We start from the raw sequence: 23187 nt of genomic DNA, 5'->3' as shown, positions 1-23187 counted from the left end.
GAGATTAGAGATATCATGAAGCTTTTACATTCTTTAAAATTCACTGTTGAGTTCTCTTTTAAACTGGCCTAGTTTCTTTCTGTATTTTTGAGAACTGTGAGTAATTTCAATAGTATGTATTTCTTCTACTATATTTCTTTTCACATAGATTGGGCCATACAAAACGTTTTGAGAATCCGTGTTCTAGACCTTGTTACACCAGAACCTAGTGTACCCTGGGTTCTTCTTTCTCATCTTCTTACACTACTATCCCTCCTGTATAGGCCCTTTCCCATCTCTCTCTGCCCTGGCTGGACCTCACGCTGCATGACATCACTCTACACACCACTCTCTGTCATATTAGAGTTAGAGTATGAATGTCACATCTCAAATCACAGTAGCATTAAAACCTGGGGCGGAGGAGGCATGATTTTGTCTAGGGAATGGGCTGGGCTGCACAAGCTGTCTTTTTCTACTGCTGTCACTGTAAATCTACTCTCTCTTTAACTCCTTTCCCTGTCTTTATTGCTTTTGTTGTCTCCAAAGGGCAGGTTGCTTGTTCCAGAGCTTGTCAGATCAGAGCCTGTGGTATTGTCCACAGTCAGCCCTGCTGACTCATCGTGTTTGGGCTACGGCCAGCAGCAGACAGGCCCCTGCTGAGGCGACGGCACCATGGAGGGCCACGGGGACACCAAGAAGCTGAACAGTAGCTCGGACAGTTTATCCCTTCCGCCTCCGCCAGACCAGCCGAAGGAGAGCATGCAACTAAAGAAGGAGATCTCTCTCCTCAACGGCGTCAGCCTGATCGTTGGGAACATGATCGGCTCTGGGATCTTCGTGTCCCCTAAAGGCGTGCTCTTCTACAGCGCCTCCTACGGTCTGTCGCTGGTCATCTGGGTCATCGGCGGGCTGTTCTCTGTGGTCGGGGCGCTGTGCTACGCCGAGCTGGGCACCACCATCACCAAGTCAGGGGCCTCCTACGCCTACATTCTGGAGTCGTTTGGCGGATTCATAGCGTTCATCCGTCTCTGGACATCGTTGCTGATCATTGAGCCCACTAGCCAGGCTGTCATAGCCATCACCTTTGCCAACTACCTGGTGCAACCCCTCTTCCCTACCTGTGAGCCACCGTACGTGGCATCCCGGTTCATCGCCGCAGCGTGTATATGTGAGTAGTACACACAGTCTTTGTTCCTGTGAATGGAGTTGTGTGCGTGTGTGTGCGTCCTTTACACTAGAAAATGTAAAGATGTTATAAACTATTTAACTTGAAATGAGGAGAAGCAAGCACTCAGTTGAGTAGTTCACAGTATAATAATATCGGTTGCACGGTTCTGGTAAGAATAGAAAGGAATACTCACAAAGTGAGTGCTGGTATTCCTTTTCTATAAACTATTTAAACCATGGGAATCAAGAGAAAAGTGTAATCATACACTTCTATACACTGTACATGATGAGTTATTTCAGTCATATTTCCAAAAACAATGTAGCCAGTCAGATCACATCAGTCAGTCTTTCTGAGAATATTTTCAGCTTGTTGCTGAAGTTGCCCTTTATCATTGACCATTTGGGATGAGATGGCTGCTTTTAGCAATTATGTCACATGTGTCCAGTGTAGTTAAAATGTGTGATAGACTGTTTTATCTATATGTCTTTGCTCATGTCACTTGATATTCTGTTTTGTCCGATTTTGTAAAACAAATCTTAATTATTCTTTTCAGTAACCCCCCCTCCCCTCCCCCCAATGAAAATTAGCCAACTCAATCAGAATCAATCTTTATTGTCACATCACATTACAAGTAAGGTGGGTGGAAAAACGTGGTTGTGCAGGCTCATCATTGCAGTTAAAAAGGATAGAGAGAAGAGAACTCAGTTCTTGTCTAATTGCTGATAAGTAAAAACTGTTCAAGAGTCTGGTAGTACTGCTCCTGTAACGCTTGCCTGGCCGTGGGTACGGCAGCGGGTTGAACAGGCTGTGGCTAGGTGGTAAGTAGCCTTGCCGAGCCATGAGGCCCATAGGGCAGCCTATTTCCTATTTCTGTAGTGTGAGGCAGCTTGATGTACAAGTACACCCCCTGGACATGACGCTATAGTATGTCGCAGGGACTTACCCCCAATCCAACCCTTGATGCTGAGTGTCAAGCAGGGAGGCACTGGGTCCCATTTTTAGAGTCTTTGGTATGACCCGGCCGGGGATCGAACCCTGACCTCCCAGTCTCAGGGCGGACACTCTAACCACAAGGCTACTGAGCTGACCTTAGCCATGCAACGTCTCTCATGTATTTCCTGGAGGGGGGAAGCTCCCCTCCCACATTTATGTGCATTTGTCCCCATCAAATTAATGAATAGTCCATGAAGGATGAAGCTGTTTGCTCACTTGAATGTACAGTACGCTATCTGACTGTAGTGCCTACATTCTTAAGCTGCTATCAGCAGGTAATGTAGGTTAATCTGAAACTCAAAAGTGGAGTTGAGGTTTATCTCAATTGAACTTTGTTTTGTGTGCTTAAAATCCATATTGTGTTGCATACTTCTACTGTGATGGTCTATATATCAGCTGTTTGTAACACCATCCCGCAGTTACTGTACTCGTGGTACACCATAGGCTGTCACAATTATTACATAATTGTCTAATCACAATTATTTGAGATAATCACAGTTAGAAAAATTGTCATAATCGTTTCCATGTTGAAAAATGTTCATACATTTTCCAAAAATGTTATTGTATTGTTGATGCAACTCAAGGGACTATCCTCTAGTGAAATTCTTAAAAAAGAAAAAAGAATTGTGACAGCTCTAAAGTCATTTGATTACATTGTTCTACCCCCTCCTTCTACTCTGTTTCCCCTTCCTGTCTCTGTGGTCCTGTCCCTTTTCTCTGCTAGGCCTGCTCACGTTCATCAACGCTGCATATGTGAAGTGGGGCACTCGGGTGCAGGACGTCTTCACCTATGCCAAGGTTGCTGCTCTCATTGTCATCATCGTTACTGGCATCGCCAAGCTCTGCCAGGGTGAGTGAGTGGCACCATCACACGGAATTGCTTACCGAATTTACCTCCGGACTGTCATACTATGATTACATATATAACTATAGACCGATTCCGTAGCGGGTCTCATGGTCGCAGCTTATGTATTTCCTGTAGGCGGACTCGACATAGCTGCGGGGTTTAAACCCTCACCAGGCGCACCTCTTCTACTACAGTGAACGGCAGAGTGACTGATGTTTAGTCTGCCTCAAACGTTACTCTTTTACCTCCTTTTTACTAACACTAACATTACAAATATGCCCAGAACATTGTGATGAACCCGTGTAGTTTATGGCTGCTCCAACAGTAGTGGCAACATAAAAAAGAAAAAGAAAACGGAATGTCAAAATATCCACCGCGGTGGCTGAGACCAGAGCCATTGAGTAATGGTTGAGACGAAGCAGTGAAAGGTCCTGAAAGATACATAACGTCAGTCTTACCCAATACCCAATATTTCTGTTTTATGAACACAAGGCTGCTGTATTTTATACCTCATACTAAGCATTTAAAGTATGAGGTATAAAGTACAGCAGCCTTGTGTTCATAAAACAGAAAGATTGGGTATTGGGTAAGACTGACGTTATGTATCTTCCAGGACCTTTCACTGCTTCGTCTCAATGGCTCTGGTCTCAGCTACCGCAGTGGATATTTTTACATTCCGTTTTCTTTTTCTTTTTTATGTTGCCACTACTGTTGGAGCAGCCATAAACTACACAGGTTCATCTCAATGTTCTGGGCATATTTATAATGTTAGTGTTAGTAAAAAGGAGGTAAAAGAGTAACGTTTGAGGCAGACTAAACATCAGTCACTCTGCCGTTCACTATAGTAGAAGACGTGCGCCTGGTGAGGGTTTAAACCCCGCAGCTATGTCGGCTTCGCCTACAGGAAATACGTAGGCTGCGACTATGAAACTGCTACGGAATCAGTCTATATATTTGATCACTCCATTTCTCTAATCAAAATCATTATTTATTTATTTTATTTATTTGTAATACTTCTTTTGGGACAGAGAGTTTAGAAATGTGAGAATAAGATGGGATGTAAGGTGGGATATAATCCTAGGATGCCTTGGGATAGATGGATAGACGATAGACGATTCGGACTCAAACTCTGGTCCCCTGGCATGTGGTTAGTGCATTAACGAGCTATTCCACCAGGCACCCTGATGTCGTTTTTCCAACCCTGTAGATCAGGGGTATTCAACTAGATAAGGGTTCTCAAAATGCATTTTGCGTTCAAATACAAAGATTTATGTAATACATTTGTACACAGTATGAGCACAGGGTGATATATGTCTATAAAGTATATGCTACATTAACATAGATGTAGACCTATTTGCATTGCACAGTGCATAAACATACATGCCTTGACATTAACTGACGAGCGTCAACGAGCACATGCTGAAAACACACACACACACACACACACACACACACATACACACACACCAGCAGTACTCTAGTCTAAAGTGACTGGTGTCTGTCTCGTTTCTCTCCAAAAGCCCTTGAATATGATAGAATATGATTAAGGATTACTGTCATGATAATCTCACACTTCATATCGCACACACCATGTAACTTTCATTAGCTCTCGCTCTCTTTTTTTCTTTTTTTACTTTTAAATTTTTTTTCCAAGGGCCACTAGGGGGCTGCCAGTTGAATACCCCTGCTGTAGATACTGTTCGTAAATCAGCCCAATAGAATATTGGCAAATGTGTATTTTCTTGCCCGTTTCAGGGTGTACGCTGAGGGTCCGTCGTTTGGTTTGCTGTTTTTATTTCACTGTTGTTACTTGTTATTGCTGCTGTAGCTGTTCAGAAAACTCGCAAACCAGTCGGCTTTGAAAAGAATAGACTTTTGCACATGCCTGCTTCGTATCCAGGTTACACGGCCAACTTTGAGTCATCCTTCCAGGGGTCGTCCACAGACCCAGGGGACATTGCGCTGGCACTCTACTCAGCCCTCTTCTCATACTCTGGCTGGGACACCCTCAACTTTGTCACAGAGGAGATCAAAAACCCTGAGAGGTAATAACAAGTTAGTTCTTTCTCAAAGAACAACAATAACAATGCACAAAGTTCAAATTTGAAAGGCCAACAAGAGAAGGATTCAGTCTTTGACATATTATTTGGCTGGCAGAATACCTACCGTATTTACCTATAGGTATTCTACCTATTAACAATAGCTGGTTTTCCTGGGAGTTTTAGACTTCCAAATATGATTTTTATTTGATGCTTCTGTGCTCCGTGATTAAAGGTAAATGTAAAAAACTAAGTAAAGTAGATTGTACAAAAGATAATGAAATACATAGACATCATTTTATATATTGTTTATGTGCTGAAAGTGTGATTTTGAGACGTGAGCACAGAAATAGTATAGAAATAGATGCTCTACCAAATTACAACATTGCTTTAACCCATTTTGGGCGGGAACCCCTTTTGGTGTTAGCATTATGAACGACTGACATACAAACATAGCTTTTTCAGAAAACTGTCAGGATGTAGAAGACATTTTTAGAATCTGATCTCAGGTCAGAATTCTGATACTCTTCTGTGTACTGTATGTATGTAGGAACCTGCCTCTGGCTATTGCCATCTCCATGCCCATAGTCACCATCATTTACATTCTGACCAATGTGGCCTACTACGCTGTTCTGGACATGAGTGCTATACTGGCCAGTGATGCTGTGGCTGTGGTGAGTACACTGTTGTGTGTGTGTGTGTGTGTGTGTGTGTGTGTGTGTGTGTGTGTGTGTGTGTGTTGTAGTGGGAGTTTTTGATATTACTATTAGTAAGTAAACAACTTCAGGAAGAAGCAGGACTCAACCATCAGGATTCGAACTCCATTCTTTTATTGTATATGTCATCACACCAGAGAGAGACTAGTGTCTCCCTCCAGAGCTTCCCCCAGCACTCCCCTACACACATGTCCAACACATATTTTATACTTTCAGGAGTGTACAGAGTTTCAGGCGTAACAAGAGATGGTCATTCCTTAAATGTACTCTATTCTATAGTTAACTCACACAGTTTAAAATAGGTTTACATGAGTTGGCAGTCACTAATGAGTTTGACAGTGAAGAACAGGTGGTAATTAGAGTGTTAAGTATCATCTACTAGTAGGCTACATTAAATTAATCAATACCATAGTGTTTATATGCATCGGCACCACAGTGTGTGTGTGTTGGGGGGGGGGGGGGGGGGGTTACAGAATAAACACAGCAGAAAGTGTGTCTGTGTGTGCACAGTCTGCACACGCATGTTTGCTGAAGCTCTATCCTTCTGTGTTTCAGACATTTGCAGACAATACTCTGGGAGTGATGAGTTGGACCATCCCCATCGCTGTGGCTTTGTCCTGCTATGGAGGTCTCAACGCCTCCATTATAGCTGCGTCTAGGTAAGACACACAAAGACACTCCCAGTGACTACATTATAGAGCATTCAAACACAAGTACTTTTAGTGGTGTTTGCCCTTTTTATGTATGTGAGGTTTTGAAAGTGCATTCTTGTCCTCTGCAACACTCTTGAAGTGGTTGAGTGATAATAAACATCGATAATGAACAGACTTTTATGATTGCACACACACGATTGTTGATCATTAGAATAAGCAGTAGGTTATACAGTATACTGTATATTCTCTCTTTTTTTTGAGGGTTTGTGTGAACACAAACATTGGCTGATGATTGGCTGATCACCCCATAGCGATGATTTGATTGGCTGAGCAAAGTATATAATTATTGAGGATATATATTGAGGATAAAAGTGAAGACGCCAAAAGTGATTGGCCGGAATGACATGTGATGGTTTGATTGGCTGAGCATGGAATGTGATCTATGATGATGTATGATGATAAGAGTGCCCCTCACTCACACGAGTGAGTGTTTTTTTGTATATATTTTTGGGCCTATTTTGCCTTTCTTGATAGTATACAGTAGAGTGAGACAGGAAACAGGGATAGCGTGACGTGGAGTGATATGCAGCAAAGGTCGTCCGGCTTCTTTATTTATTCATAAGGCCAGATAAGAGCAAACCAATGCAACTCCTTGCAACATGCAACTCCTTGCAACCGTTATCCCCAATGGCAGTTGCAAGGAGCTTTGTTGTTGTTGTTTTTTAAAGATTTACAAACGGAATGTTAAAATATCTGTTTACATTGCTGTGTGTCCTGTAGGTTGTTCTTTGTTGGCTCTCGTGAGGGCCACCTGCCAGATGCTCTGTCCATGATCCACGTAACACGGTTCACTCCGGTCCCAGCCCTGCTCTTCAATGTGAGTACACAGCTCAGTAACATCCTGTATATTGTATTTGGACAGTGGGGGGTAATTTCATCATCCCTCTGCTTCATGTGTACTATATGTGTACTATAAGTGTTAAGTAAAGTAAATGCATAACGTTCCTCAGAACAGAAATTCTACATTTTGAGCAAGGCACAAACAACCTCAAATAAATTGAATAAATGTATGTTCGGCTCGACAATTCAGAAATATATTCTTTATTTTAACTTGAATGTTTCTTCATACCTCATGCGATTGGTCAGTAAAATAAAACAATGTTATGCTTATGGTCTCTGTCAGGTGGAAACTTCATAGAGTATGGTTATCCCACAGTAATCCTATACTCACCCCATAGTACTTTCCGCATATTTAACAACTTTCTGCATGTTTTGCAATTTCACTGCATTAAAATCACATAAAAACCTTGCATATTTCATATCAAAACCAAGGATTTTAGCCAAAACTGTTACTTTTCAGGATTCAAATTTTAAAAAGGACTTGTAGATCTGCTACTTTTGATGCTTTTGTGTGACACTGTATGATCAAGTAGTAGGGCATTCATTATAGAATAATGGAGTGACGTTTCTGACAACAATATGATGACAATGATGTTTGTGGCGGCGATGGTCAGTTGTCTCCCTCTAGTGGTGGCCATCATACACTGTCTTCTCAGTATAATTACGGTATGTCTCTAGCCATCCAATGTCAATGTGAGGCTCAAAAATACCTCCTTGTTTCCCAGTGTGTCATGTCGTTGATCTACCTGACTGTGGAAGATGTATTCCAGCTCATTAACTACTACAGCTTTAGCTATTGGTTCTTCATGGGCTTGTCCATCGCCGGTCAGATCTACCTCCGCCGAACTCAGCCTGACAGACCCAGACCACTTAAGGTAGGATCGAAAGGAATAAATAAACTGAATAATTACAATTTACAATTTAGCAGACGCTCTTAATCCAGTAGGGTTGGATCAGACTTTGAAGATATGGGGGTGCCATACCTTTTTGATGTTAGGCCAACATTAGTGTTTTGTACTCTGTGACCCCTTTTCCACTGGTTGGTTCCCATTTTCCCAATGGGAACCGGTTCAGTTCTTTTTGGTTCTTAGTCCATGAGCCAGAGCTCCAAAATTGGAACGTTGATTATGAATTGAGTGTGCAAAACGGTCAAAACCATACCTATATTAGATTGTTATCACCATGAAACTTCCCCAGTTGATTACTTACATGAAGACAATGATTTATTGTATTACAATTAAAAAAATTGTAAATATGGGAAAATGTGCAAAAATTGAAAATATGAAAAGGCGTGTGAACTGTGCTGTGCACATGGGGTGATCACTGCCTGCCTCCTGTGAATCATTTTATTTTTGGGAATCATTTTATTTTTGTGGAAGGGTTATCATCATATATTAATTTACTTTAATGGCTTGGACAATGAACTGGAAGTGTAGCTCAATTAATACATTTAAAATAATGTATAAATCTAAAATAATAAGTATAGAACATTATTATAACCTAGTATATCTATTAATCATATCTTGGTACACAATTACTATGATGATAAAGTAATGTTATAACTATAACTTCTTACGTTTGACTCTGGATTCTGTGTGATCAAATCTGTCTTCTGTCGTGCCCCCCCTGTTTGTAAGTAAGCCTTGCAGAGCCATGAGGCCCATAGGGAGCCTATCTCTTGTTTCTGTAGCGTGAGGCAGCTTGATGTACAAGTACACCCCCTGGACATGACGCTAGTATGTCGCAGGGACTTAAGGGCAGTCCATACTGTCTCCTAACCTGACGCTGCCAGATCCAAGAAGCTTGCTACACAAATTTGTTTCACAGCTTATTGGGATCTGGGATCGCGGAAGCAAATTCGATGACGGGGCTGTTCCTTTTTTTCAAGATATTTGGTAGATGATTGGATGGGACCGTCTGTCTATCACCGTGTGGGCGTGCAAACACAACCAATCATATTGACGTGCAGGGCTCGACGCTTAGCATTTTTCCAAGTAGCACGTGTGCGCCTAAGTTGAAAAATCTAGTAGCACACAAATTATTTTAGGAGCACGATGAAAAATGATGTATTTTTAAGGGGCGCTAGCCCCTCCTATATACAGCCTTTGTCCCCACACATCTCAAAATGAGCCATTGACAATCAACAGAGAAATTACGTCAAAATTCTGCTAAATATGACATAAATTAAACGCCATTGACATTGAAGGGAAAATGTATGTCATATGTAAACGAGCAAATCAGCTAACCAATCACAGGCAACAGGCATTCTGATTGGCCAGTATGAGATGATATCTGATGATGTATGATGACAAGAGCGCCCCTCACTGGGTGTGATTTTTCTTTAATGAAGTGATATGAGGTAGGGGTGGAAAATAATGTCAAAATATTATATCACTATCTTTTCAGCAATTATCACGTGGGATTATCGGTGGGACCAAAGGGGACAGATCTTCAAATGAACATCGCATTGAGCCTCGACACGTTGTTAGCTTGTAGCTCTTCTCTTTTTGGCGAACGACACCGCCGTTCAGAAATATAAATTTAGGTATAGAACCGCGACTATAGAATGTGCACTTGCTGTAGACAGAGACTTGTCTTTATCACGATTGAATGGTCAAATCCTGTAGTCGCACCTGTGCAACAAATTTAATTTTACAAGTCCACCGGCGTCATCTCCGGGGGTGCAGAAGAGCAGCTGCACCCACTGTGGCATTCTGTTTTAATAGCAGAATATGCACCCACTGTCGTGACTGTCCTGAATGAAATGTCACGTAGTCACATACCTTGTGCGTCGGGCGCGGGCCAGATAGGTGTTGGGCCGCCGCCCACCGCCGTTATAGGAACCTGACGCGGCTGTACAAGTCGCACGGTGATATTTTTAGTCGCAAATGTGAGTACCTAGTCGCACTGTCGAGCCCTGTTGACGTGTCTATATAGCTTCACATCCGATTTCGCACATATCCCGCCCTTAGCTCACGCTGATTGGTTCGGTACGGAACGGATTGGTGTCAGCTCAACTCCCTGAGAGATCCCAGATGAAGGCTGTGTTGGGGAACATGGTTACCCAATACCGCCCCCATCTGGCAGCGTCAGGTTAACTGTCTCCGACCACCCAACTTTTCGTCGGAAAGATCAGACTTAAATTTTTTCTCCGAAGTAGAGTTCGGAGAGTCACAACATCTGGGAGTGCAGCTTTCAGAACAAAAATTCGGAGGAATGCGTTTCAGAAGTTGCGAGTGACGTCATGTTGTAGTTGTACCGGAGCTTTCTGACAAAGTTTGATGGTCGGAGACAGTATGGACTGCCCTTTACCCCCAATCCAACCCTTGATGTCGAGTGACAAGCAGGGAGGCACTGGGTCCCATTTTTAGAGTCTTTGGTATGACCCGGCCAGGGATCGAACCCCGACCTCCCAGTCTCAGGGCGGACACTCTAACCACAAGGCCACTGAGCTCCCCTGTTTGTAGTTATATATAAAAATTCTCAAAGTCAGCTTGACGTCTAAAGGATAGGCACAATAAGCTATTGGCTTCAGCCTAAACCTTTTTGGTCTCTACAATATGATGAAATTAATACATGTAATGTTCATTCTATGACCAAAATAAAACTAAACTGAAACATATCCAATTTAATTAACAATTTAATGTATACTTTTGCCCACTCAATTCATAATTAACGTTCCAATTTTGGAGCTCTGGCTCATGGACTAGGAACCAAAACAATCTTAACTGGTTCCCAATGAACCAACCGGTGGTTGTGTGGTCTGTGTGGGCACTGGGCAGTACCCGAGAGCCAATGACTTGATTAATTAATACCAGAACTGACATAATACTGACCATGACATGACCATAATTCTAACATGATACTGCCATGAAACTGACCATTATACTGACATGATATATATACTACTGTATGGCTACGTAAAGTTATTATTACATTATGCAGAACTCTGTTATTACGTTATGCACACCATTTTATTACATTATGACCCGCGATGGGCTTGTGTTTATTGTTGGTCTTTTTTATCATGTTTTTATGATCATGTTTTATTGTATTGGTGCTTCCGAGCGGTTTTTCACATGCTTGTACCTAAACAGTGCATCTAATGCTGCATTCACATGGAATCAGGCAAGCGGTAGACGGTAAACGGCAAAAGCTGCTGGACGGCACGGAACGGTAGAAAATGTTAAATATTTTAACATTGATGCCGTCTGCCGTTACTGTCGCCAGTTCTGTCTGCCGTGCCGTCCTGTTTACCGCCCTGCTCCCGTCCACTAAAATGACTTCTGCTTGCCTGATGCCATGTGAATGCAGCATAAGACTTTACTGTTTAGACTAGGGATCTTAGAGTATAGGCTAGACTTTGTCACTTAGATTCTAAGTGAATATGAATTATTACATTATGAGCCTAACATGTATTTACGGTACAGAACGCTAAAGATTGTAATGCCTCTTTGTCTGTCTCATTACAGTTGACCTTGTTGTATCCAGTGGTGTTCTGTATGTGTGCCCTTTTCCTGGTGGCAGTGCCTCTCTACTGTGACACCGTCAACTCTCTGATTGGCATCGGCATCGCCCTATCAGGGGTGCCCGTCTACTTCCTGGGCATCCATCTGCCTGAGTCCAAACGTCCTCCCATCGTCACAAAGCTACTGCGTGAGTTTACAGTGACACAGTGCCAACACTCGCATTGCTGCTTTTTTGACAGCCAGTAATGTACACAATAAGCACACATTAAAAACGTGTTCTTCTCTTGCACACAGCTTAGTTAAATGCCATTCATTTTGTTTTTTTCCTGATGAAATACATAGACCAAAAACCTAAATTCTGTGACATGAACTTGTGTCTCATCTCTCTTCTCCCTTTGCCTCTTGTTCTAGACTGTATCACTCACTACACTCAGCGTACCTGCTTCTGCGTGCTCACAGAGATGGACAAAAGCGAATAGCCATGCTCACATTTCAGACTCTGAAATGGACATTAACCAAGAACCTTCTTCAACCTGACAGCAGACAATGCCCTGGGGACCATATAAGACATGTTAACCTATGTTAATGTGATGAGGAGGAAAGGTTTTATCAATTTTATGTGCTGTACATTATGCTGAATTGTTCACAATGTACAGTATGTCTATGGGAGAAGTGGTGGGCGGGTGTGGTTGGACGGTGACAAAGACAAAATTACAACAAAAAGTGCCAATTTCCTACACTTCTCCTGCTAGTTTATTTTGTATTAAATTAGTTCTCATGATCAAGGGGAAATGCACTCATGACATCAAATGAAATAACTAGAAATACTCAATATTGAGGAAGGTACAAAGAGCCTCATATACATATATACTGACAGAATATGGTTTTCTTATTGTTTTTAATACGTATATGTTTTTCTACAGTTTCAGAACTACAGAGAAAGCCATTGTAAACTACAAGGCTCAGCCATCTATTACCCCAAGGGTGTATCGATGAGTTGACAAGGTCCGGGACTAAACTCACTAAACTTGAAATGTAATTTTTAATTACATTTCACTCTTACTGCCTCTGCTGAAATGTCTTCAGATGTTTCGGTCTTCATCACAATTGTTGTAAACTCACTCGGATTCAGTCCGCTGCTAGTTGAAGTCACTATCCAATATTTCTTCTGGAGTAATCCAGAGGAACTCTGGTTATGAGTCAGAAAATGACTTTTTTGTTTTAATTTAGCTAGGAGCCTGCCGTTTCAGTTTAATTCAGTAAGTTAAGTCATTTACAGTTTCACTCGATGTCCCCCTGCATAAATGACATTTTAAAATAGGTGATAACCTATTCCGTCCACATGTCCTGCCAACTTGTCTATTCTGTAATCTGTCAGTGCCCCTGCCTTGTTTTCAAATTGGCAGTCAACTCTGGTACTGCAGGAACCCAGTGTTGCACTGAGCAGGTGAGACGACTGAATGAAACATTTCTTCTAATGCTTTTTGGCAGAGCTTACATGGCCACTGGTGTGTTGCTGCTTCTCCCTGTTGAGACTTGAGAGTAGTACTGTACATATTGAGGACTAGGGACTTAAAGGACAACTTTGTTGTTTTTTTCAACTAAGGTTCATGTTTTAGGTTGTTATTTGAGAAAGTAAAAGATCAGTGTTAATTTTTCGTTTTAAAGATTTTAGCTATTTTTGACAGGGGGGCATTCAATTCAATTCAATTCAATTCAAAGGGCTTTATTGGCATGAGAAAACATACGTTTACATTCAAACAAGTCGCTAAATATGTATTTTTACATATTACATTACATCTGGCCACAGTAGTTGTCTGAACGAACGAGTACTAGGGGGCTGCAGTACTGTGTCGTAGGCTCAATGTCACCCCTCTTCACATTCAATAGACTCATGTGATCTTTTGTGGACAGATGTAATTTCCTAGAGTCTATTAGGACTATAGTAAATAATAATAAAGAAATCAACGTAAAATGTAACAAAAATATATATACCCGCCCTGTCAAAAATCACTAAAACTAAAGAAAGCAGCAAATAAATAAAAAGAACACTGATCTTTTACTTTCTCAAATAACAACCTAAAACATGAACCGTGGTTGAAAAAAACCAAAGTTGTCCTAAATCTCTGAAAATTAAGTAGCCAAAGCCACCTATACAGACTCATGAGCCGAGTGATCTTCACATGGGGACATCATTCTCCAACTGCATATCCTGCATATGTTAGTTCCAGCACTGTTGTGTAATTGTAATACCAATAACAGATTTCACCTTGCTTTTCTTGTCAACAAAGAATACTTTCAGATTGAAGCATTGTAAATGACTGGTGAAGATTCTAGACTAGTTCCTCATCTGAGTGAACAGGGGAACAAAACATTAGATGTTTGCTGCTCTTTGGTTTTGGGCCACCATTAGAGTGTATTGCTGCCTTGGTATTTCACTGTGAAATCCACTCTGCCTTGAGCTCCAGAATGTCTGACGTGTTGTAACCTAGAAGTCTATAAAATGTAGCAATGTCATAATTATGCAATTATCAGTTCAATCTGTTGAACTTTATTCAGGTATTGAACTTTTGCCAATGCATCGTGCAAAATAGTAATTTCACCAATGATTACTTCCAGCTGTAGTGTGCACTGCTGTGAAACTTGCTCATCTATGAATACAAATAATTTATTTTATATTTGTTAATGCATAGTGTATCTGAGATCCACTGTTTACTATACCCGACCTCACTGGCCCAACTCACAGAAGGCAGTGCACTGTACACCAAGTACTGAATATGGTTGGGCGCCAATACAACTCTGTGCAATATAACCGCAGTGTCTTTGTCATCGTAAACCGCTGTACTCCTCCCAAAGCAAAGTTGTGTATGACTACTCTATCCATTTCACCTTTATGTACCGGTATAACACTGATAACCTTTGAGTTTCTTCCACAACAGAAGCAGTTCAGACGTGGCTGCTCAGTTCACTGCAATGGAAATGTTTTAGTTTCTCCATGCATCTTCCATCTCTGGGATTAAAGATGACTTATCTACTGTATGTTCTAATTTATTACAGAGTTTATCAATAAATACAAACTTTGACAATACCGTTACATTTCCCACCTCATTAAATAATGTCAGTTTTAGATGTTTTACATTTATTTTGAAAGCTTTTTATACACATCTACATATTTACAAAAAAAAAGTAACTTCACAGGCATTCGTGAGAACAATCAGGAATGTTGAAACAAAAACACGCGCGCACACACACGCCCACACAAGGAAAAAAAAACATGCACAAAATGCAAACACCCTAAAATGCAAACGCATTGACATGTCTCACAAACGTAAGTGTTAACTGCACAAAGCATACAAGGCATACCACGCTAATGTGCAAAATTTCTGACGCACATCCACTTTGGAACAAACACCCACACATATTCACTCCACAGTAAAAAAAAAAGCCAGGCCCTTCCAGAAATAATATTGTTGCCGTCAGTCAGAAACCTCGTATCTCCAAATTTCTACTTTTTTTTCTTTGCAAGAATGCTCTAATTTGTCAAATGCAGCTCTACAAGCTCACAACAGATCACAATGTGGCACTATTTAAAATATGTGTCTTTATATTTTATAAACACTAGAGATTTGGGCCACGTAAGCTCAAAATGCATCGCAGTGCAGCACACTAATATCTTGTACATCTGATATTTTTGAATAAAATTTAATATAATTGAAGTGAAAGCGGTCAAGTGATTTGGGCTTTTTTTTTATAAATATTGAACCAATGAAAAGCATTAACAAGAGCTTGTGACTAAATAATAACTACATTGGAAACGATTCTTTCCCCCCACATTTTATGAAAAGTAACACACAGGGTTTCCACATGACGGCGACGATATCCTCCCTACAGCTACAGGTATGTTGAACCAATCATTACAGTGTATGGCTCAGTCAGAAGCGCGGTCTGCGTCGTCGTCATCTTCATCTTCCCCGTTGCGACTCAGCTCGGTCACCACCTCCCTCTGATAGCACTCGAAGCTCCTCCTGCTGTAGGAGTGCTCCTCCTCCCAGTAACCTGCCACACAGGAGACCAGAGCACTGTTCATTTCGTCGACTAAAACTGATTTTCTTTTACTGACGAAAAAAAAAAAAAAACGAAGCTATGATGCCTAAAACCAAGATTAATAGATGCAAACTGTCACAAAATTGGACATACCACCGTAGCGCTCCTCTCTGTCGCTGTCTCCGTCACTCTCATCTGGGTATTCGTTCCTCCAGTTGCCTTCCTCATTCTCATCATCCTCGTCCTCATACACCTCCTCTTCATGAACCACCTGGTCAGGAACCTGTGATAGAAAAGATACAAACTAAAACCTTGAGCTGAACCTGATATTGTTGCCATGTTCCATAAGTATAGCATCAAGCAATGCACGCCTTAATGAAAAAGTCTAATAGGGCAGCTGGACATTTAATAAAAAATATATTGAAACAGATTTAGAACCAAAAACTTGTAAAACTGAATAATCAAGCACTTTATGATTTGTCTTATATATATACTGTATATATATATATATATATATACACACACACACAAATTGACAGGAAATAAAACATTTTTATAATCACTAAACCAAGTAGTCTGGTTAACCCTGCATTATACTTTGTTGTACAATGGTGGTGTGCCCAAATCGTGAAAATAGCTCACATCGCATCCCATCACGACGTGTTGTGAACTTGTAGATCAGCAATTTTTGTATTGTTCATTACTTATAATACGTGCCAAAGTTTAAAATCTAATTTGAAGTCATATCGCCCAGCCCTAGTCTATGACCAGGCCCACATTCACCGATTCTGGGTGATCACTAACGACCGTTTTCCATGTCTGCTCACTACTTCACCCATCAATTTGCTCACTCCCCCATATACACACACTCACTCACTCCAATTCTCAACGCCGTCACTCATTCATCTGTCTGTCCATCCATCATCCAGCCCATCCACACACCAGTTCTCCCTCGTCTGCGTAGGCCCTGACGGACAGGATGTCCTGGATCCAGCCGGGTGTGGCCGTTTCCTGATAGTAAAGGTCGTAGACGTATTCGTCCTCCTGCTCCCGGTGCTCCGTCCCTTGTTGCTCTGTGGACACACTCAGACACTCTCTCAGCATCTTCACGTTGTTGCACAGGATCTCCTCTGGGTCTGAGGACAAGGTCTGTGGACACACCAAAATGACAGGGGAAGAGTTTTACTTTATTGCATAGCAGATAAGACGCTGAACCAAGTGACTGCACCTTGTATGTCAGTACTACCATAGTATGGAAAGTGACACATTCAATTAACTCACCTTGCCAGGAGCTTTGTTCTGGTCCTCTTCATCCTCGTGTACAAGGTCAACTACTTGCACGTCCCCAAGTCCCCAGCATTTCTCCAGCTCTTTCCCATCCCGCTCCGTCTCATCTGCCCTCTCGGAGGAGTCTCCCTGGGGGTTCTGCCGCGCTGCGGAGCTCGACAGCCCCGCACGGTGGCTGGAGAGGATTCGGTAGCGTTCTTCTCGCCGAGTGCTCCATTTGGCACTCCGTAAGTCCCCGAGGACCCGGTGTGAGCTTGCAGCAGAGGGACGCAGGGCATGGGCCACACGGGGCCGAGCCAGAGCCTCACGGACCTGTGTCTGAACCGGAGCATCCTGGAGATGAGATATGAAATGTCACAACATACCCAGTCTGAATGGAGCCAGATCATCAAAATACAACCCCAACCTTATGTATAATTACCCCTCAACTCATTCCTTGTCAAGGGTGACTGTTTAGGGTTTTATTGATTCAGTTAGATCTCGCTCTCCACCACCATAAGAATAGCTCTCGGTTGCTAGGCGATTAATAAACAGGAAATGACACGGTAAAAAAAGTAAAAATTAAATAAAAATAAGCCTGCCTCCATCCGTTTTAATGTAACAGACTTTTTCAAATCCATTTATATAACATCTTTATTTCAGACAAGTCCATAGCACATAAAATCTATATATTTATATTTTATTGCCGTATATAGGTACAAGGTATTTGTATTTTACTTGGGTATTTCAATTTACAGTACCTTTACTTCTACTCCACTCCATTTCAGAGGCAAATATTGCACTTTTACTCCATTACATAATAAATGCAATAAATTGCAGGGCCGATCAGTGACTTCGACTCCAACAATTAGAAAAAGTATCACCTGCAGAGAATTTCTTGACTTTCTAGCTCATAACATGTCCACAGTGGATTTTTATGAAACAAAAGCTTGGCAGATTGAAAGGATAATTCAAGCTTGCCCTACAGCTGCAATGTTGGTGAGTTTAACGTTGTTTAATACAAGCAGATCACAAAAGCAGATTGGATGAATGGAGGGTGTCAATGGAGGGTATTGCAACTCTAGATTCATCCCATTATTTAAAAAAATCTAGAGTTGCAAATTGCAGCTAGCTTTAGTCCGTGGCATTACAGTACAGTGGTTCTCAACCAACTGTGGTCAGGGGACCACGACCACCAGTGGTCCTTGAGGGGGTTCCAAGTGGTCCCCAGATGGTGTCCGTGGCTCAAATGCCAAATAAATAATGGGCCTTGGTGAAAAGGGTTGAAAACCACAGCGTTAGCAGGAGCTATGGACCAGAGCAGAGCTACTAGGACACGCTGGCTGTGCAAAGTGACATTCTGAATAGATGGCATGACAATGACGTCGTCCATTAGCTCTCAGGGCTAACTGTGGCAGGAATGCTTCTGCATTTTCATTCGATTCATTTATTTAATGAATTCAACGCGCTACCTAAAACGAGTTAGCTTACCACGAAACAGACAGCGTCGACTGCGCGTTTGCGTACGCAATCATTTAGCCGTACATTTGGAAAATAAGACTTCATATATGCTATGCTAGCTTTAGCTAACACCCAACAACACCAAGGAATCGTCAGTGCCGTCACAACAAATCCTCGTCTAGGGGGAAATGCTTCAGTCAGACCCACACAGGGGTCCTTCAACTGTTCTGTATGTTAACCCCATGGAGGTTAGAGTTGTCTAATACATCTTTAAACAACTTAAGTTGAAAATGTAACAGTAGCATCGTTGCGTTTAGCGCTTTACACAACAGGATCCGATGGTGTGTGACGTCACTAACGTATCCCCGGTGACTTCTTTGTAGGGGAGCTAATATCAACGGGCCTCCGTCTCTCACCTGTGTTGCCACCGTCGCCACCAGTGTGAACACGGAGTTCTCCACCTCGGCTTCATTGGGCTCCGGTATCGTCTCCGCCGGGCTCTGAGACGTGGTGCTCTCAGGACGGATACGCTTACATGCCAGCAGCAACGCGTCGGCGGGGTCGGTCCCCCGCTTCCTTTTGACTCGAAGGATTGTGGTGTTTGGGTCCATGTTGCTGCCTCTCCGCCGCGCCTCGCTGTGTGAGAGACTAGAGTGAGTTTCTGCCTGGCGTGTCAGAAGAACGGAGCGGAGCAAGTGTCTTTTGCTTGCCGTAACGTGGGGGGCACACGTCGCAAAAATGGAAAGGGGGCGTGGCCATCAGTGTTGCAAGGAATTTACATCATTTTCACATGTTAATTGCGTTTTTTTTGTTTGTTTTTTGATTGATTGAAATATTTATTAACAGTTTGTAGAATTACAGTACATTTCAAGCACAAACTCAATACAAAGACTGTTAACTTTGAGTGGACAACCCAATTAAGCATTACACTTGTTTACAACAGGGTCCACATTGTTCAATTCATCAAAACATTTAGAGACATACAAATAGACACTTCTATGTAGTTAAAGAACAGAACAGGAATTGATCATAATATTGGAAGCAAAAAGGGAAAAGATACATATACAGTGAGGGGAAAGGGGGGGGGGGCGGTGGGGGGGATTCAGATTTTACAGAGGCCAGTTTCGAATTGCAGCCATCCGTAGGTGCCCTTTGAGAGCGGTTTTGAAGGAGTCAAGGGATTCACATGTCTGACTGTTCCACATTTTGGTGGCATAGGAGCGAAAATAATTTAGTCCCTTGTTTGTGCCGAATCTGGGTTGTACATGGTTTGTTGCACTCCCTCTGGTGTTGTGGGTGTGGACTTCGTTTACATTAAGGAAGTATTTAGACAGGTACATCATACATGGGTATCTTAGTGGTGTATCGAATCTTGTGGACCAGACCCATTGCAAGATGCTGTACTCTGTCGTCGACCCTAAGCCATCCCAGCCTGTCAAAGTGGGCAGGGGTGAGGTGGGTTCGGGGGGTGAGGCCAAGTAGGAGCCTGACCAGTTTGTTTTGGGAGGTTTGGAGCCTTGTTTTAAGGGCCTTAGAGGTGCTGTGGTACCAAGAGGTGGATGCATAGTCAAAGAAACCTTGTACGAGGGCTCCTGTTAAGGTCTTCAAGGTATTTTTGTTGACCAGTGAGGAGATCCTGTAAAGGAATCTTGTTCTTTGATTGACTTTTTTGATTACGTTGGTGGCCATTTTATCACCGGAAAGATTGGCCTCCAGGATGGAACCTAGGTATAGGTAATTTCATCTTTCCGTGTGATAATGTTGTCACCCACTCTAATCAAGAAGCCATCTGCCTTGCTGAGATTACTATTTGATCCGAAGAGAATGGATTCAGTTTTTCCCAGGTGTAAGGATAGTTTGTTATCAGCGAGCCAGGTGCAGATTCTACCGAGTTCAGAGCTGAGGGTCTTTTCAACCTGCAATTTATTCCTGTCCGAGACCAGCAGTGCTGAGTCGTCTGCGAACAGGAACAAGTTGCAGTCACAAGCTGATGTCATGTCGTTAACATATATTAGGAACAGTAAAGGCCCTAGTATGCTTCCTTGTGGGACGCCACAGCTCACTGGGAGGGGGGGGGGGGGACAGTGTTCCGTTCACCTCCACCATCTGTTCTCTCCCCTCCAGGTAGGATTGCATCCAGCTCACTGATGTGCTATCAAAACCAATAGCTTTAAGCTTGTTAACCAGTATGGAGTGGTTCACGGTGTCCAAAGCCTTTTGGAGGTCCAGCATGACCATGCCGCAGTATTTTCCAGCATCCACCTCGTGTTTGATGTGGTCGCTCAAATAGAGGAGGCATGTGTCAGTGGAGTGGGATGTTCTGAAACCAGATTGGAACTCGTACAGAAATTTATTAGTGGCAAGATACTTTTCAACCTGTTCATAGACTATTTTTTCCATCACTTTCGAGATGGAGCTTAGAATAGAAATAGGGCGGTAGTTGCCGGGTTCTAATTTACTCCCTTTTTTGTACAAGGGGGTTACTTTGGCCAGTTTAAAATCTTGGGGGACCTGTCCCTGTTTACTATGTGGGTGATGACTGGAGCTATGGAAATGGCTGAGTCTCTGAGAAATTTGGAGGGTATATTGTCATGGCCAGTGGCCTTGTGGGGTTGGAGGGCACTCAGTTTTTTAAGTACCTCCTCAGTTGTTACCATTGCCATTTTAAAATCATTTTTACAAACACGGTTTTTGTAGAAGGCTTTGATGTGCTCTACACCAAAATGCCCAGAGTGGGAGGGCAGTTTGTTAACCAGCATTGTTGCAATGTTTGTAAAGAAAATGTTCAAGTGGTTGGCTACATCAAGCTTGTCAGTGATGAGGGTGTTATTCGATTTGATGTTTATGTTAGTAAACCTGGTTTTTAGTTTCTGACCACAGCCTAGTTGGTTGTTTAGTAGCTTCCAAAGCTCCTGAGGATTGCTTTTAATTTCCTCAGCTTTATCATTGATAAAGTTACTTTTTGCTGATTTGGTCATGGCAATAACACCGTTCTGTTATTTGTAACTGTTCTGATAATTAACCTTAATGAAAAAAGGGTCAATACTATCACATTCATTTGTTTTGACAACAAATCAATGAATGAACACCAATTGGCATAGGTTTATCCTGCATCACATCCATATTATGTTTATTATACCTGTAATAACGCAAGTTATGACTATGATGGTTTTTAAAATTTAAAGAAAGTATGAGGCCGTTCTCAGCAGGAAACCGGTGGATTGTGCAGTCCAGGTAGGGAATGAGGCATTACCCCAGGTGAAGGAGTTTAAGTTTCTCAGGGTCTTGTTCACAAGTGGGGGGAGGTAAAAAGGCGGGTAAAAATATGGTTTGACCCTAAAAAAAAATGTAACAAAAGGTTTCTCAACAGATTTATTTTGTATTAGGTGTCCTAAATAACAGTGTTGTGTTGATGTATTGTATTGTGTTGATGTGTTGTGTTGTGTTGATGTGTTGTGTTGTGTTGATGTGTTGTGTTGTGTTGTGTTGATGTGTTGTGTTGTGTTGTGTTGTGTTGTGTTGATGTGTTGTGTTGTGTTGTGTTGTGTTGATGTGTTGTGTTGTGTTGATGTGTTGTGTTGTGTTGATGTGTTGTGTTGTGTTGATGTGTTGTGTTGTGTTGATGTGTTGTGTAACACAACACATCAACACAACACATCAACACAACACAACTTGTGTTGTGTTGTGTTGATGTGTTGTGTTGTGTTGTGTTGTGTTGATGTGTTGTGTTGTGTTGTGTTGTGTTGTGTTGTTGTGTTGTGTTGATGTTGTGTTGTGTTGATGTGTTGTGTTGATGTGTTGTGTTGATGTGTTGTGTTGATGTGTTGTGTTGTGTTGTGTTGTGTTGTGTTGATGTGTTGTGTTGTGTTGTGTTGTGTTGATATGTTGTGTTGATGTGTTGTGTTGATGTGTTGTGTTGTGTTGTGTTGTGTTGTGTTGTGTTGTGTTGTGTTGATGTGTTGTGTTGTGTTGATGTGTTGTGTTGTGTTGTGTTGTGTTGTGTTGTGTTGTGTTGTGTTGTGTTGATGTGTTGTGTTGTGTTGTGTTGTGTTGATGTGTTGTGTTGTGTTGTGTTGTGTTGTGTTGTGTTGTGTTGTGTTGTGTTGTGTTGATGTGTTGTGTTGATGTGTTGTGTTGTGTTGTGTTGATGTGTTGTGTTGTGTTGATGTGTTGTGTTGTGTTGTGTTGATGTGTTGTGTTGTGTTGATGTGTTGTGTTGTGTTGTGTTGTGTTGTGTTGTGTTGATGTGTTGTGTTGTGTTGATGTGTTGTGTTGATGTGTTGTGTAACACAACACATCAACACAACACAACACATCAACACAACACAACTTGTGTTGTGTTGTGTTGTGTTGTGTTGTGTTGATGTGTTGTGTTGTGTTGATGTGTTGTGTTGTGTTGTGTTGTGTTGTGTTGTGTTGTGTTGTGTTGTGTTGATGTGTTGTGTTGTGTTGTGTTGATGTGTTGTGTTGTGTTGTGTTGTGTTGTGTTGTGTTGTGTTGTGTTGTGTTGTGTTGATGTGTTGTGTTGATGTGTTGTGTTGTGTTGTGTTGATGTGTTGTGTTGTGTTGATGTGTTGTGTTGTGTTGTGTTGATGTGTTGTGTTGTGTTGATGTGTTGTGTTGTGTTGTGTTGTGTTGTGTTGTGTTGATGT

General features: G+C 42.0%; 2 protein-coding genes across 2 annotated transcripts; one reads left to right on the top strand and one right to left on the bottom strand.

The window, feature by feature from the left end:
• Positions 1–533: 533 nt before the first annotated feature.
• slc7a6 (solute carrier family 7 member 6) lies at positions 534–12328 on the top strand. The gene is made up of 9 exons (XM_083792840.1): positions 534–1147; positions 2865–2990; positions 4888–5032; positions 5577–5700; positions 6298–6401; positions 7176–7272; positions 8021–8170; positions 11768–11951; positions 12176–12328. The coding sequence occupies exons 1-9, from the start codon at positions 652–654 to the stop codon at positions 12241–12243; spliced, it is 1494 nt and encodes a 497-aa protein (XP_083648966.1). The 5' UTR covers positions 534–651; the 3' UTR covers positions 12244–12328.
• A 1195-nt stretch (positions 12329–13523) lies between these two features.
• On the bottom strand, positions 13524–19211 carry slc7a6os (solute carrier family 7 member 6 opposite strand). Its single transcript, XM_083792973.1, has 5 exons — positions 18952–19211; positions 17090–17428; positions 16751–16957; positions 15962–16091; positions 13524–15820 (listed from the first exon to the last, which is right to left on the bottom strand). The coding sequence occupies exons 1-5, from the start codon at positions 19144–19146 to the stop codon at positions 15693–15695; spliced, it is 999 nt and encodes a 332-aa protein (XP_083649099.1). The 5' UTR covers positions 19147–19211; the 3' UTR covers positions 13524–15692.
• Positions 19212–23187: the final 3976 nt, after the last annotated feature.

Source organism: Protomyctophum parallelum (assembly GCF_964188405.1).
Source record: "Protomyctophum parallelum genome assembly, chromosome: 2".
Classification (NCBI taxonomy): Eukaryota; Metazoa; Chordata; class Actinopteri; order Myctophiformes; family Myctophidae; genus Protomyctophum; species Protomyctophum parallelum.
The sequence above is the reverse complement of the archived record's forward strand: the minus strand, read 5'-3'. Positions and strand labels throughout refer to the sequence as shown.